This window comes from Triticum aestivum, chromosome 2B (genome assembly GCF_018294505.1).
Source record: "Triticum aestivum cultivar Chinese Spring chromosome 2B, IWGSC CS RefSeq v2.1, whole genome shotgun sequence".
Lineage (NCBI taxonomy): Eukaryota > Viridiplantae > Streptophyta > Magnoliopsida > Poales > Poaceae > Triticum > Triticum aestivum.
In genome coordinates this window covers 807,819,509-807,836,894 of record NC_057798.1, presented here as the reverse complement: position 1 = coordinate 807,836,894, position 17,386 = coordinate 807,819,509, and the positions used below count along the sequence as shown (strand labels likewise).

The following is a 17,386-nucleotide window of genomic DNA, read 5'->3' as shown; positions in this document are numbered from 1 at the left end:
GAATGTTCTCTGGGAAAAAAGGAGGCAAAAATAGCTCACCAGCATTGAGCTGTGTGAAGCAATCAATTGGGATTGGGGTGTTGAGAAGAAAGAAAGGGAAGAAGACTGATTAGTCTCTAACCCTGGAGTATATAATCTGCTTGGGCAGAAGGGTAATTCTTTGTTGAAATAGATATAAATTCAGAAGTTACTCAAAAATGAGAGGAGTCTTCTGGAATGTGAGAAGCATAGGTCAAGATCACAAAAAAAGGTATATCAGAGAAATGATCATAGATCACAAGTTGGATTTTGTTGGGATTTCTGAAACAATCAAACTAGACTTTACAAAAAATGAGTTGCATAATCTTTGTGGGGGCAAAAATTACCAATGGTGCTGGAATCCACCTAGAGGGATGTCTGGTGGAATCCTAGTTGGCATTAATAAAGAGATGTTTGATGTTGAACATATTGAAAAAGGACAATATTTTTTAAGAGTACTGCCATTTGACAAGAATATTAAAATGCATTGGAATTTAGTCACAGTTTATGGGGATGCACAGAAGGAAGGAAAAGCTAGTTTCCTTGCTGAGTTAGCTAGATTATATCATGGCAATCCTTTGCCCTGTTTGGTTGGAGGGGATTTCAACATCATCAGAAACAATAAGGAAAAAAACAAACCTATGATAAATGAACAATGGTCCTTTACGTTTAATGCTATAACTGAACAAGCTGGATTGAGAGAGTTACCTCTAAATGGGAGACAATACACCTGGGCCAATAATCAGGAGGACCCCCTTATGAGAAGCTTGACAGGGTATTGGTGTGTCCTGCATGGGAAGAGAAATATCCATTGACTATTTTACAAGCCTTTGCTAGGGAAATCTCTGACCATACTCCTTTGTTCTTAGACACAGGGGAGACACACACAATTAGACATACGTTCAGATATGAAAATGCTTGGTTTTTGAGAGAAGGCTTTAAGGAGTTGATTTATAAAACCTGGAATAAAAGATACAGAGGAGATGTGCTGGATAGATGGCAATTAAGAATGAGAGAGTTGAGGAGAAAAGCTAAAGGTTGGAATAAAAACATGGATGCTTGGTACAAGAAAATTAAAATAGAAATTATAAAAAAACTGGATGATATTGATAAGAGAGCTGAGAGAATGGGTCTGACTGCTGCAGATAGAACTGAGCAGAAAGAGCTGAGAATGCAACTTAAAAGAATCATGAAACAAGAAGAAATGAAGTGGATACAGAGATATAAAGACAAAGAGATTAAAGATGGGGATGGAAACACTAGATATTATCATGCAAAAGTGAACGGGAGGAGAAGAAAAAACAGAATAATCTCTTTAGAACAAGAAGAATGGATCATAGAAGGAGACAGTAACCTGATGGAATATATTACCAAATTCTGTAAAAATCTTTTTGGACACCCTGAAGAGTCTAACATATCTTTGAGAGAATTAGAAATGGAAAAAAATAAAAGCACAGGACAAAGAGGAGCTATTGTCCCCCTTTTCCTTAGATGAAATTCACCAAGTAGTTTTTCGTATGAAAAGAAACAAAAGCCCAGGGCCTGATGGATTCCCTGCTGACTTCTATCAAGATTTTTGGGATCTAGTTAAATGGGATCTGAAAGCCTTGGTTGATGGGTTTGCCATGGAGAAAATTAACATTGCCAGGCTTAACTATGGCATTATTACCCTGGATCTGAAACCAACGATGCCAAACAAATTCAAAAGTTTAGGCCTATATGCCTACTAAATGTGAGTTTCAAGATTGTTACAAAAGTTTTGATGAACAGATTGACCAAATGTGTTGCACCTGTGATCTCCAGAACACAAACTGCATTTATCAAAGGGAGATACATTATGGAAGGAGTGGTTATTTTACATGAAGCTCTCAATACTTTTCATAAAGACAAAGAAGATGCTTTAATTTCTAAAGTTGATTTTGAAAAAGCATATGATAAAATTAAGTGGCCCTTTGTTATACAGATGCTAAATCTAAAGGGTTTTCCAGATAAATGGTGTGATTGGGTAATGGAGACTATGAGAGGGGGACATGTAGGAGTCAAGGTCAATGATGAAATTGGCCCTTTCTTTAAAACCTATAAAGGTTTGAGACAGGGAGATGCTATGTCACCATTGCTTTTCGATGTGGCTGCTGATGCCTTAGCTATTTTAATGAATAATGCCTTAGAACTGGATATTGTTAAGGGAGTCCTTAGTAAAAATGATAATAAGGGGGTAAATATGTTGCAATATGCTGATGACACTATCTTTCTGATCAAGGATGAGGAAGAAAGTGTGAGAAACCTCAAATTCATACTAGGGGCTTTTGCATAGATGTCTGGTTTGAAAATAAACTTTCATAAGAGTGAACTAATGTTGTTTGGAAAAGCTAAAGAAAAACAATTGCTTTACCAGGAAATACTGACATGCAAAATGGGAGATTTACCCATCAAATATCTAGGTATGCCTGTATCTGAGAATAGGATCAGGAACATACATTGGAGTTGTGTAACAAATAAAATTGAGAAAATATGTGGGTGTTGGCAAGGGAAATTGCTGGGATCTATTGCTGGCAGGATCACCCTCGTGCAAGCCTGCCTGACTAATATTCCTTTGTTTATGATGTCCTTCTATGTTGTTCCAAAAGGAATCATTAAAAAAGCTGATTTCTTCAGGGCAAGATTGGTTTGGCAAGAAGATGAGAATATTAGAAAATATCATTTAGTTAATTGGAGGGTGCGTTGCCTACCCAAAGAGGTATGGGGGCTAGGGATTCTCAATCTGGAGGTGATGAACATAGCCTTGCTGGCTAAATGGTTTTGGAAAATGGAAACAGAGGAGGGGATGTGGCAAGATGTTCTAAAAGAAAAATATAGGAAAAATGAATGTCTAGCTCTAGTGAAAAAAAACCTGGAGACTCTCAGTTCTGGACTAGTCTATTGAAAATTAAGAATATCTTCTATAAATTTGTTAAGAAAGAGCTTGGAGATGGAAAAAACATTAGATTTTGGGAAGATACTTGGGTGGATGACAAGCCTTTAAAAGAAGCTTATCCTAGAATATATGACATCTGTTTTGATCACAAGATTACTGTATATGAGGCCATCCAAAAAGGATGGAAGGGTTTCAAATTTAGAAGGACGCTACATGGAGAAACTCTGGAGCTGTGGAATTCTTTAAAAAGTAGATGTGAAAAGATTAAAATGAATGGGGAAAAAACATAAGATTAACTGGACACTCACTGTTGATAATAAATTCTCTGTAAGATCTTTATACAAAGAATTGATTACGTTAGGACTGAAATTTCCACGGAAATACCTTTGGAAAATCAAAGTTCCTGCAAAAATAAAAGTCTTCTTATGGTTAGTGAATAAGAAGAGTATTTTGACTAGGGATGTCTTACTCAAAAAAGGGTGAAAAGGGGAGAAAGAATGTGTGTTTTGTGGACAAAATGAATCAATTGATCCTCTACTGTTCACATACTCTGCGGCTTCTTTGCTTTGGAGCTTGGTCAGATGTGTTTGTGGTCTAAAGACCATTCGTTTAAATGTTAAGGATTGTTTTGGAGGATGGATTAGCAAATTTAACAAAGAAGACAAGAAAATGGTGATGATTGGGGTTTCTGCTTTATTTTGGGCAATTTGGAAAAGTAGAAATGCAATTGTATTTGAAAGAAAAAGGATAAATGATCCTTTTCAGATAATCAAACTAATGAGTAGATGGTTGGTTGATTGGTCCATATTGCAGATAAAGGAGCCACCAAGAAAAATGTTGGAGCTGGGGGCAAGAGTGCTAGAACGGGTAGCAAATGAGGTGTACACAGCTGGGCAGGGGTGGCGAATCAATGTGGCGAGGCTCCCTGGATGATCGGCTACGACATCTCCATCTTCTGCTGCTGTTTTTAGTCTTTAGTCTTCTGTGTCTATTAGTTACTAGCTTTTATGTCGATGTCTCTGTTTGGTGTATGGTGGACTTTGTTTGCGCTGGGCCTGGTTGGTTCTCAGAGTCCTGGGTGGATGCGGCCTGTGTTGGCCCTTTTGGTCGGTGGTCAGTTAATTGTCGTGATGATAGTTTGGACCTGTTTTGTACTGTCTTTATCCTGAATTCTGTAAGGTTGGTTTTCTGTAATGAAAATCGGAAGGGGCGAGCCCTTCTTTGATCAAAAAAAAAAAAAGTGCGGAAGCACTAGAGGCAGAACTGGAGGCATGTAGGGAGGGCCTGCACCTTGCGTTCCAATGGACAGACTTGTCCATCATTCTTGAAACTGATAGCCTTGAAGCCAAATCCATGATCACAGGGAGTAGTGTGGATCGTTCAAAGCATGCTATGCTAGTAGCTGAAATCAAGCGTGGGCTCCAGGAAGATAGGGAGGTTGAAGTAACGCATGTGACCCGAGATCAAAATGTAGTTAGTCACTACATGGCTGCTTTTGGTAGGAAGGAAAATCGTACTGCAGTTTGGTTACGGTCGGGGCCGGACGATATACCCCGCCTTTGTAATATGGACAATCCCTTTTTGAGTTAATAAATTCCTTTTTATCCCGCAAAAAATTTTTGTAAGGTCTACATTTTCTTACCATCAAATGCTGTGTAGCTACTCTACCCTTTATTTGTTCATTCATAACCAATTAGCCAAGCTCGATGGTCCGTGGAATCCAAAATTCAAAGTTGCCTCGGTACATCACCGATGAATTCAAAATGTACAGAAATATAGCATACATAGCTAGTTCATTGCCAAAATTCAAATTATTGAACAGGGGCTCTCTTCAGTCTTCACACACACGCACACGGCTAAGCTCATCTCTCTTCATTTTTACATGAATCAGTCATATGCATGAATAGCCGAGTAACAACAATTTACAGAAAAGGTGCAGGATGCAGTAGACAAGTAGAACAAGAGTGCCTCAGTTCAGCTAATGTGTAGGAACACAAGATAAGCTACATATTTTCTTTTGGTGGCACGATACTAATATGTGGTCACTGCAGCACTTTCAGAAGGAGAAAAAAACTTGTTTTACAATGGGCCTCGGGCCTTTTTGGGCCTAGCCCATTCCCAGCCCAGTCCAATGATGACGGATGGATACTATGTTAGAGTAATCCAAACACATGTGTATTAGTTTGGCTAGTACGTAGAGTCATGTTAGGGTTAGCAAAGGTGATCAAGCTTGCCTGTGATTAGTAAAGTCCGGTTAGGTGCGTTGGCTTGTGCTAGTCATGTTAGGAAGGTTGAGTCCGTGTCAGTTTCATGTAGTAGTCCGGCTTGGTGTCTATGTACGAGTACTAGTCATGTACGAGTATTAGTTGGAGTCGGCTTTGTAAACCATCGTTTCTGACCCTGCGTCTATATATACATAGGCAGGGCTAGCTATTGTAACACAGTGAGTCAAGAGAAAACAGAAAAGCAATAAAGAGGGAATTAGAGGGTGTGAGACACACCCTTGGCTATCAGTTTTTTGTGCACGTGCGTTCGTGCTATTCGATGTGATCGATCCTGAGGGCAGAATTCCAACATACTATCGGACCGAGACGAGGCTGCTCATCGGGCACAGGTGTAGCAGCGGATTAGCGACTTCGGGCCCCTCTCTGAGAGGTAACAACTCTACGTCTTGTGCCCTGGGCTTGTGTTTTCTCCTGGGGTAGAAGATTATAGTAGATTGCGAACACTTGTTACAGAGTAGAGGGGCGGCTTATATAGAGCGCACCACCCCATTAAGATTGCATTACTAGGGGGTTTAAGAGGGGAATAACTGCAGGCATTACCGAAAACTGCTGCTGTAACTACACTTGAAGTTTCTAATTAAGCCTCTTGAACGTTGCAGCTCCCACGACGTCCTTCTGTCTCCTGCATCCGAGTGATGCTAGTGAGGCTCACTGGTGGGAAGACGTCCGAGTGATTGGTCATACCCGAGTGGATGACCAGGGGTACCCATCCGAATGCACCTTCGGTCCAAAGACATTCCAATGATGATGTTGGGCCCTAGGTGGGCCTAAGATGTAAGATCCGTGTCCCTACCCCTAGTAGGTGACCCCATCATTTGCCCCCGAATCGGCCGAGGTTTCGTAGGGCGAATTGGATGAATTCTTGATGTAGGCTGAGTGCTTCAGGAGCACTTAGAACCTGTTGCCAAGTGATATCCTATCGTGACCTGAACGAAACCATGGCGGATTCTAGACCAGGAAGTGTCCGACCGATCGGGTTATGTTGACTGCTAGGTGAAACCTGGTGGCATTCGACTGTCTCTCGAAACAGGTCGACCAGAGGTCCGAATGCGGGCATGCCATGAAACTCGAGTGACGCACTCGCCATCCCCGAGGAACGTCAGCATAGTCCGTTCATATTACTTGCCGCTAAAATGGACGTATCTAGCACTGAAAAATCGGAGAGAGTATATGAAAAAATCGTAGCTTTGGGGTTATTTTCTTTTTCCTCGTTTATGCATAACTTTGGTCTTTTATGACTTTGCTATTTGCCGGCTTTTTATGTGTGCATGCGATCATGTTGGCTATGTGCATTTTAGCTATGCAGAGACCGGATGCGTGAAAAGAAGGTGTAAAATACCTCGGTGTTTAGTCTAACTTATCTTCCATTGCCGTGGAAAGGAGGTGTAAAATACCTCGCTACTTCCTTTCAAGCGCTCACCACTTTCCTCGCTGCTTCGTCTTATCTTTACGCGTTTACCACTTTGCTCGCTGCTGCTGCTCCTTCACTCGTTACCTCTGCTGTGTTGCATACATCTCTCTTTCACACTTCCTATTAGTTTCTCCACACCTCTCAGTTCTTGCATTTGCAGTCAGCTAGCTATCTCATCCATCTAAAAAACAAAATCGATCAGAATAATACATGAGCAGTACACTGTTTCACAGACTTAAAATTCATCTTTTTTGCAGAGAGCTACTCAGATGTCCAAATGAGATGAAATTTAGCACATACCTCACGCACTGAAACATCTATCATGCAAAAAAATAAGGATTTTTTTAAATTTTCTAGTATTTTATGAAATTTTACTGTTCATGGCTTGTGTAGATGAGCTCGGGAGCCAAATCGCCCCTCCAATGATGATGATACACTTTTAACTTGTGAGCTATACCAAATAAATTCATGCGGCACGGAAATGGGCGGCACGTCGGCACATAGGATGGTGTTGGAGGGTTGGCAGGAGGGTGGTGCTATGGTAAGGGTGGACGGGCGATGGTCTGAGAAGGCGGCGATAAGTGGCAGAGGGACGACAAGTAGGTGGCAGAGTGCTGGTCCGGCAGCCTGACAGCCGCACAGGAACCGTGGAGGCGCATCCAATTGTCTAGGGTTTCTCACGGCTACGTTGCGGTTTTTAGCAAATGGTGGAGTGGTAACACACATTTGGAGAATGTAGGATAGAGAAATTTAGGTAGTTACTGGAAGCTAAACGGATTGAAATAAATGAAACTATTGAAATCATTCTTTAAAAAAAATGAAACTAGTTGTTTGAAATAATTGAAATCAATATTTCAAAATAATCAAAATAGATTTAGTGAAATTAATGGATTGAAACATCGAAATTTAATTGTGTTTGTAATGTATCCGAGATTAATTTTGTTTTAAAGGTCTGGGCGTCAGAAGTTCAAATATATGAAAAGTTTCAAAAAAGAAAATTCTGTTATATAGATATGAACCTTCTAAAGTTTCAAAAGGAAATGAAAAGTGATGGATTGATATTGGGAGAGAGAGAGTGGAGAAATAATGTGTCCTGTGTGTACTATGTGCAGGAAAAGAGAGGAAAAGGGATGATGCATGCGTCTTGATGAAGAAATACAAACACAAAAATCTAAAGAAGGAATCAAGTACTACACAAGAGTGATTGGGATACTTGATGAGGTGCCGCTCTGTGGTTGGCTGGTAGTTCACCGGCGGCTAGATACCACCACCGCGAGAATTACACCACACGAGCACCTTTCATAGTGACATTCCTGGCTGCTGCTGCTACGTCTTATCTTTAAGCGTTGCTTCCTGGACACTTTCCCCTTCCCTCTCCACACGGTTGCATTGGCCTACTTTTCATAGTGACATTCCTAGCTGCTGCTGCTACCTCTTAGCTAGCTCTCTTATCCATCCATCCACACTCTTTCTCTTTGGTTGACCTCGTGACCCTGCTTAATTTTGCTACCCAAGAACGGATCCAAGGGTGAAATCGACAACGATAAGAGAAGGTGATCTTTCTCTCTCACTCTCTACCCATCTATTATGAATTTATGATTCATGGGTTCATTGATCAGCCAATCTCATTGATATTTCCCGGTTCTATTTCTTAGCAGGGAAAAGAAACAATATGGGGGAAATGGTAGCATCAGCAGTTGTGCAGGAGGCTGTGAGTGGAGCCGTCTCCTTCCTGTTCAGCAGCCGCAGCGGAAAGGCATCCCAGGAGGAACTCATGGAGAGGCTGGAGATGGCGCACATAAAGCTGCATGTTGGGCTCGAGAGGACCAAGATGATGCCCATTACCATCATGCCGTTGCTTCGCCTGAGGAAGAAACTAAAGGATGTCTTCAAGGAGTGCGATGATCTGCTCAGCAAGGTGAGGGATCATCAGCAAGTGGTACCCTCTTTACGTAGAAAGATTATGCACGCTGTGTTGCCATCTTTCATTGTCCCAAGTCAAGATGTGTTGAGCAGCTCTGTGGTTGGAAGATTTGAGCGGTTTGTCGAGGAAGCCGAAAGGTTTGTCAGAGACGTGGAGTCTGGATCTTCACTTTCTCACTACAGGTTTCTCACTTCTTCGATGAGGCATCTTCTTGAAGGCAAGAGTCTCTCCTATCGCAAAGTGCAAGGAAGCAAGGCTTTCTCACTTGGTATATGGACGGCTTTTGTGGAAGAGTATGGCAGACTCGCATTGCTAGGGTTTGATTACAAAGATCACAAGGCGCCACTTAAAAATTGTTACATGCAACTGATTATAAGATTATATGAAAGCACAAACATAGTTGGAATTACCGCAAAATGTTTGCGGTCACTTGGACCACAATTCAAGTCTTTGGTTGAAGATGCAACTGGGGGAACTCACCCAATTACCTACACAAGACGTTTCATATTTCGATTCAATATGGTTCGAAGACATGGCTAAAGTGACTACACATTGGAGTCCAGATCCATTTTGTTGCATAGCTAATGGGCTAAACAAGCCTTGTGCTAGCAATATCATCTCATCGGAGTTAACAGGCAGATTTCCACAAGAAGTTATTTCAGTTGTTTTTCGCTGCAGTTTTTCAGCTTCTGAGTACTGCTCGTGGAGCTCAACTGATGAAGTGAGTATAAACGCCATAAAGGCCTGGCCACCTCTACAGATGGAAGTTTTCTTTGCACCTCATGAATCATTATTCTCGGACGGGAGTAGCTTACAACAAAAGGAGGAGGAAATACAAACAAAGGCAATTGATTATTTCATACGTGAGCCAGGTATGACGGAATACCGTATGCATTGGTTCTCGGCACATGGTGGTGCAGGCTTTCGTGTTTTGAAGCAGATCACCAAAACTAGGAGGGTTTCAAAGAGAAGGCGGTAGAAGTTCAGAGTTGGGAGCAGAGAAAAGGTTCCTTTTTGCTTAACTAGCCTCTATGAGATGGTTTGCTTACGTGGCAGCATTTATCATGGTCTTTTTATGCAGCTACTGTTAGCCACTTGTTTATCCCTGCCCTGTGGCTTGTAGACATGGATGTGCTTGATATTTATCATTTATTAATTGAAGGAGGCACTCATATTTTCTTTGTTAATTAACACGGTTGTGCATGGCTTGCGATTATTCGGAAGTGCATAGCATTAGCAGGCGTTGTTGTGTTGTGTGAAGTATTTCTGTTTGTTTTAACCACCGGTCTGAATTTGTTGGTGGCATCGTCAAAATCTGTTTGTACTTCACACACACAGTCTGCCAGCTCTGCTCTGCTCTTCACGCTGTATATTGCATATCTTCAGACAGAAACATACAACCTCCTATACTACCTCCTATACTGAAGCATTCAGAGAGATACGACAGAATTAGGCTACTGGGACCACGGCTCGGAGTGCCTTGAGGATCTCCTGGGCCAGGACGATGAGGAAGTGGTCCTGCCATGCCGTGCAAGCAGCATGACCGACACCGGGACGCCACCGTGGTGCCCAGTGGGATGCTGACTTGGTATAACCCCGACAGGCCGGCGATGGGCAGCAGGGAGAAGGCCCTTCAAAAGGAACTCGAAGGTCCCACCGAGGATAGACCCGCATATTGAAACGCTTTTGCAAGGTGGATATCATTACATCAACATTACATAATAGTGGGGATACATCCATTACATACAATGTCACATGAATATAACAATACAACATACAAGAACAACATCCAACTACGGATGAATCATAAACAGAAACTCAAACAATATCCATCCTGCTAGCCCAGGCTGCCGACCTGGAACCTATCCCCTGATCTAAGAAGGAGTAGAAAAAGAACTCCAAAACAAGCAAACATCGCTCTCGCGTCATGATCATCGCATAACCTGTACCTGCAACTGTTGTTGTAGTAATCTGTGAGCCACGAGGACTCAGCAATCCCATTACCATGGGTATCAAGACTAGCAAAGGTTAATGGGAAAGGAAGGGGTAAAGTGGTGAGGTTGCAGCAGCGACTAAGCAAATATGGTGGCTAACCAACGCAAATAAGAGCGAGAAGAGAACAAGCGGAACGGTCGTCAACTAGTAATGATCAAGAGGTGATCCTGAACTCCTATTTACGTCAAACATAACCCAAAGACCGTGTTCACTTCCCGGACTCCGCCGAGAAGAGACCATCACGGCCACACACGCGGTTGATGCGTTTTAATTCGGATCTGGTGTCAAGTTATGTACAACCGGACATTAACAAATTCTCATCTGCCACATAACCGCGGGCATGGCTCTCGAAAGTTTATAACCCTGCAAGGGTGTCCCAACTTAGCCCATGATAAGCTCTCGCGATCAACGAAGGATATACCTTCTCCCAGGAAGACCCGATCAGTCTCGGAATCCCGGTTTACAAGACATTTCGACAATGGTAAAACAAGACCAGCAAGACCTCCCGTTGTGCCTACAAATCCCGATAGGAGCTGAACATATCTCGTTCTCAGGGCACACCGGATAAGCCAGACGTCGGGTTGGCATAGAACCTGGTTGCCCAGGGGGCGCCGGACATCGCTTGGTTTGGACCAACACTTAGACAAGCATTGGCCCGGGGGGGCTAAAATAAAGATGCCCCTTGAGTTAATTACTCCCAAGGGAAATGTAGGTGGTGGTGAGGCAAATGGTAAAACCAAGGTTGGGCCTTGCTGGAGGAGTTTTATTCAAAGCGAACTGTCACGGGGGTCCCATAAATCACCCGACCGCGTAAGAAACGCAAAATCCGGGAACATAATACCGGTATGACGGAAACTAGGGCGGCAAGAGTGGAACAAAACACCAGGCATAAGGCCGAGCCTTCCACCCTTTACCAAATATATAGATGCATTAATAAATATAAGAGATATTGTGATATCCCAACATAACTCTGTCCACCATGGAGCAATCTTCATCTTCGCCTGCAACTAGCAACGCTATAAGAGGGGCTGAGCAAAGCGGTAACATAGCCAAGCAATGGTTCGCTAGGAAGGGTGTCAAAGGTTAGAGGTTCATGGCAATTTGGGAGGCTTGAAGAGCAAATGATAGGTAACGCAGCATAGCGATAGAACGAAGCAACTAGCATAGCAATGATAGTAGTGAGATCCTGGGTAGCGGTCATCTTGCCTGAAATCCCGCAAGGAAGAAGAACGAGCCCATGAATAAGATGAAGCCACGAAGACGAACCAAGCGTAGACGAATGAATCCTCACGATCGCAACGAAACGAGAACTATCGAGAAGAAGCACACAACATAGTAAACACACCCCACATAGACAAGACATGATGCACAACAAGCATGATGCATGACAAAGCTACATGAAGCTACTCATGGCAATAGATGATGCAAACAAGAAAAACACATCAAGGCAAGTTTAAATGAGGCCGGAAACAACATATAACAATTCCGGTAAGTCCTCATATGCATATTTCGAAATTGGTCCAGATCTGAATAAACCTTATGATCAAGTTGTTAAACAGCAAGTTAAGATGCATCAAAATGAACTACACGAAATTCTAGTCAAGTTACATATAAAGTTCATTAGATTCGGAGTTACGGCCTAGAAGATATGAGCAAAACAAGTTAAACATGACATTGATGCCAAATGCACCCAAACATCAAGCAAAGACACCAAAACAAGGATGCAACATGGTAATACGAAGCTACATTCAAAATCAAGCAAGTTTCATATAGAGCACACTCAAAACGGAGCAACGGTTCAACACATACACTCTATACAAGTCATAGCAACAATCTGTCCAAAACAGTAACTAGGCATATTGCAAGCACCAAAACAATATGCTACAGCATCCCAACGAAATAACAAAATGCATGGGCATGAAGTAAAGGTAAAGCATAACAAAACATGAACACTGAGCTAACTCCATAAATCACTATATCATGCTCAAAATGACATGGTAAGATTGCAAATAATAACAGTTTCAGACTTTGCAAAAATAACATCAGGTTGCAATGTTCGAGCTATCGAACAACATGCTACAGGAACTTAACATGGCAAACAAAGATATGGCATGAATCTACTAATTACATAGAACAAAAGACTATTACTGATCATGAGACAAAAAGGAACCGAAGATAGGATGACACCCATGTAAACATGGCAAGTTATATTACAGATTCATACATGGCAGGAACAACAATAAGTAGGCATGTTGGTGAGCTTGAACCACTCACCACAGAGCAATACATGGCATGGAAAGGCAACCAACAGTAAGAAGACATGTTAGTGAAGCTAAGCATGGCAAGATCAAGTTCATGGGGTGCATGGATCACTAGCAAAACACATGGTAACAACTGAACTTCATGTTAACAGGCTGGCAGCAATATTATTTAGCAACTTTGGAGCAAGATTACAACAAGCTACAGCAGGATATAAATGCAACCACGGGCATTAATGGATAGATCAAGACATGTATAACAAAACATCCTTAGTGAACATCTCCAGAATAATGCACGAAATATCTAGTAGAAGCATGTTTACATAGCAACAAAATATAACAGAATCTGTCTAGCAAAGCAGCAACAGCAAGTACCCTACTTAGCAAGCTTGATGCACTCAACACACAACTCACAAAAATACATGGATGGCGCCCCTGGAAAGATGGCATATCATATATCAAAACACATGTAGACATCAACCTCATATGATGCACACATCAACCATGGCAAAAATGACAAATGAGCAAGTTATAACAGTTTCAGCAGATTAACATCACATAGCACTCTTACAATGATCATCCAGGCATCAAGATGAGCTCAAATGAACATGATGCAATGGAATGAAATGAATTACTCGTCGAGACGAACAATTTGACATATTACACGCACGAAACGGAGCTATGGATGCAGAGATACAGCATGATGAACATGACATGATAATGTATGAATATACGGGACTTAGCAGATTTGGACCTCGGGGGAAAAATCAACGGTGGCGCGGATTTTGAGGCAGCGACGGAGATGCTTGCCGGAGTTCGTCGGAATGGCCGGAGAAGGGACAGATCCGGGGCGGGGCTGCCGGATCCGGTGACTGGCGGCGAGGGCGGAGGGCCGAGGCGGCACTGGGCGGCGGCGCGCCCTGGCGGCGGGGTTGGCGGCGACGGGCAGCGGGCGCGAGGCGCGGCCATGGCACGCGGCGGCGAGGCCGGGCGACGCGGAGGGAGGCGCTCGCCGGCACGGGGCGGAGCGGGGCCGCGGCGGCGGGCGGCCGGCGCCGGGTGGCGGGGTCGCCGGCGGGCGGAGCCGCGGGCGCGGCGCGCGGGCGCGGCGCCCGGAAGTCTTCCGACAGTGCCACCTCCATCCTTCTACAAATCCACTCGAGCGGAGCAAGAAAATAAATCCACTCCTATTACTGCCTGACAGACTACATGTTTAAAAAATGGGGTGCAACAATGGGATTAAATAAATTTGCAAGTTATGTTTGGACTATTAATAGTGAATGCGCTTACCATGAGGAGAGCAGCTAGCACAGAGTTGAAGGTCATCCAGGGCGGATTCATCCTTGGATGCAATGGCCTCCTGCACTTGCTCTCGAATGCCCGGGCAGAGGTTGGGTTCCCCGTGTTTACCCATTCCGCGTTGTTTTCTTTGAATTCAAACGGCGACATTGTCCTTCGGCGTCGGGCTGGCTGTAGTCGGCGTGCGTGGGCTGGGCTGTGTCGGCGAGGCTTCTGTGCTAGGCGTCATGGAGGCATCATCGCCCGGGCTTGGCGGCGGCGTAGGGGTCGGTGTGGGAGTTGGCGCGGTCGTTGACGGCATCTGGTTCAAGATGAGGCTGCGCTCTGCCAAGTACCACGCCTTGACCTGCTCGTACATCGTCGACATGTCCGCCCCCATCAGGAATGTCAGGTCGGTGTTCCACTTCTTCGCGGCGACGTTGGTCCAGAGTAGGTCGAGCTTGACGGCGCTATTCATCATCAACGCCGACCACCCCGCCTTAGTTCTCTTTCCTATGGGCGGCGTGGCTCTTGGCGTCGGTGATGCACTGCTCGATGGACGCGTGCAGCCGCTCGGTAGCCAGTGCGGCGTCCTTGGCCGCCCTGGCTCGTTTGTTGCCGTCAGGGTGCCCATCCGCCGCGCCCGGCGTGGGCGCGTTGGTCTTGTACGTCTCCTTCGCCTTGGCGAGGATGCGACGGACGTCCGCCTACTTCTCACACTTCTTGATCCGAGAGAACACGTGGAGGTACTTGAACTCTTGGTCAGTGCTGCTATATTGGCGGTACATGGCCAACATCCAAACCATCTGCGCCTAAAAACAAGAGTCGGCGACGCACACGGCGAAAAGGAGCGAGGGCCAGCGTCTGTGCATACCTGGCCTTCAACATTGGCGCCGCTTTCCGGGCGAGCCGCGACCTCCTCGACGATCCCATGCCATTTGTTGCAAGCCATTTGGATGAGCGTCCAATGTTTCGCCATGGCCTTCGAGCCGCGCTGCATGTGGATGGTGGCGAAGTAGAGGTCGACCAACTTACGCTCATCGAACTTGGACTTGATGCGCTCCAGTACGTGTTGGCGCTCTGGTTCGTGCTTGTGATCGGGTCGAGGCAGACGGTCTTCCATGCTTCGGCGAGGCACTCGTCTTCTTTGGACGTCCACTTGACGCGCGGTTCGCCAGTCCTGACCCCCCCTCCCGCCGCCGCTTCTTCTTTTTCCCTTTGCTCGCCGGAACAGGCGCCGGCTCTTCCTCCTCTTCTTCCTCCACCTCCTCCTCCTCGTCGTAGTCGAGCTCATCGTCCATCTCGTCGGCAAGGTCTGTTGTATTATTTTGCACCTGGAACCCAGGGGAATCGGCGGCAACGGCCGAGCCACTCGTGATGATGTCGTCCATGTCGGCCTCGGTCACGTCGGGTTGCTGAAATGTGACGACGAGGCTTAGGAGAAGAGCAGAGCGCCACGGCATAGAGGAGGTGTCGGCGATGCAGCGTAAACCGGCGGCGAGTAGGTGTACGGGGGGTACTGGACGCCGACGAATGCGGGCGAGGCATGCGTTGGCCATGTAGAAAGGTGATGTTGGGGTTGAATCCACCGTGCGCGTCGCCTCCGGCATAGCCAGGCGAGGGAGTGCACCCCCAGGGCTATGGCGACGTCGAGAAGCTAGATAGCGACTCGACGCTCCATGCAACTTTGCGGGCCGCCGGGTGCGTGCATCATCCCTGCGCGAGACGCCTCTCCCTACTCCGCCGCAGCCACCGCCGCCAACACAGCCGCGTCTCGGGCGCTCTTAGCGTTGAGCATGTTCTGCCGGTTGGTGGTGACAGCCTCCCGGCGCAGAACCTCTGCCCTCCAGTCGGCGTTCGTCATGCCCGGCGGTTTGGCCGGCAGCGCCCCTGGCTTCCTCTGCTTTGGCAGTGTGGCATCGGCCACAGCAGCGGCGCGAGGGGCCGAATATTTCTTCGGCGGCATGGCGGGATGGCGGCCGGATGGTGGGGAAAGGGAGGAGAATGGAGGGAGAAGAGGGGCAGGAGGGGGAAAGCCGGGGAACGGCGGGAAAAGGGCCGCCTCTCACCGACAGAGTGGACCCACGCGCCTTTTCGCTTCGGCCGATGCCCGCAGGTGGCCCCCGAGGGCTTGGGTTCGGCTCGGGTTCGCCGGCCGTTGTTTCAGCCCAAACCGGCGACAATCAAGGTCCAGGGGGCGCAACTGGGCCGATTTTACGGCGCCGACGCTAAAAAAAGAGCCCTGAGGGGCATGTTGGGGGCGCGAGTGGAGATGCTCTAACCACACCCCTGTTTTTTTGAAAGATCCAGCTGCTGGCTGGCTTGTATTGATTGATAGCAGGGAGCATGTGGGAATACAAAAGATGAGATAATCATAAGATCAAGGATATAATGAAAAGAAAGAGAAAAGGGCTGTCGACAGGTCACAAAACCTGTGATCAGCATTCAAAAAGAAACTAGCTATCTCATGGAGGTTCCCAGAAAGGGTGCTCCAGAAAGGTTGCTCCTGCTTGTCGCCAAAGCTCAAAAGTTCTTCTGACAACTCCTAGTATGTCATCTGGCTTGGCCACCTTCATTCCAAAAGTGCAATCGTTTCTCTCTTTCCACAGCTCAGAGAGGATCAGTATGAGCATCGTCTTGAGGGCCTTCTTGTACTGTGCTGATTCTCCGTTTGTCATCAGTCTGATGATCTCCATTGGCTTGCTCTGGTTTTGCCATGTTGATGGGTGCAGAGAGCAGCAACCACGACCCTCCGCAGCCTTTGTCCAGACCGCTCTAGAGATCGGGCAGTGCCAGAAGAGGTCATGCGAGGTCTAAGGTTTCTAAAGCACATCTGGCAAAAATATCCATTTGGCCATCCCCTTCGCTGTAAATGATCATTGCACCAGAGCCTGTTCTTGAGCAGCAGCCAAATGAACATCTTCAGACGTGCCGGTGCCCAAGAGTTCCAAACGATGTCTCTGAGTTCAGACTTGATCAGGCCCTGGAACTGCGCTCTGTATGCCGAGCTAGCTGAGTATTTGCCTGATGCCTCATGCTTCCATCTGATTGTGTCAGGTTGTTGATCATCAAGTTGAATGCTCCTGGACTGAATCCATCTCTGCAATCTGATTGCTTCTTCCCATATAGGCTGTGTGTTTCCATGGGCAAGGTCCTGGAGCCAGGTGCTGTTATTTAGCGCCTCCCTGACCGATCTGTTCTTCCTTCTTGAGTGCTTAAACAGTGATGGAAAGGCAGTCTTGAGGTTGCCCGATCCTGTCCAGGAGCAATGCCAAAAGGTGGCCGTTGCTCCGTCGCCGAGAG

The 17,386-nt window shown here is 45.8% G+C and overlaps 1 protein-coding gene across 2 annotated transcripts; it reads left to right on the top strand.

Annotated features, from left to right (window-relative positions):
* Nucleotides 1–7,940: 7,940 nt before the first annotated feature.
* Nucleotides 7,941–9,739, top strand: LOC123042967 (uncharacterized). Of its 2 annotated transcripts, none has more exons than XM_044465304.1 (2): nucleotides 7,941–8,181; nucleotides 8,284–9,739. In XM_044465304.1, the coding sequence occupies exon 2, from the start codon at nucleotides 8,301–8,303 to the stop codon at nucleotides 9,090–9,092; it is 792 nt and encodes a 263-aa protein (XP_044321239.1). In that variant the 5' UTR covers nucleotides 7,941–8,181; nucleotides 8,284–8,300; the 3' UTR covers nucleotides 9,093–9,739. The 2 variants fall into 2 exon arrangements, with proteins under 2 accessions (XP_044321239.1, XP_044321238.1); XM_044465303.1 differs by having other exon boundaries at nucleotides 7,947–8,181; nucleotides 8,287–9,739.
* Nucleotides 9,740–17,386: the final 7,647 nt, after the last annotated feature.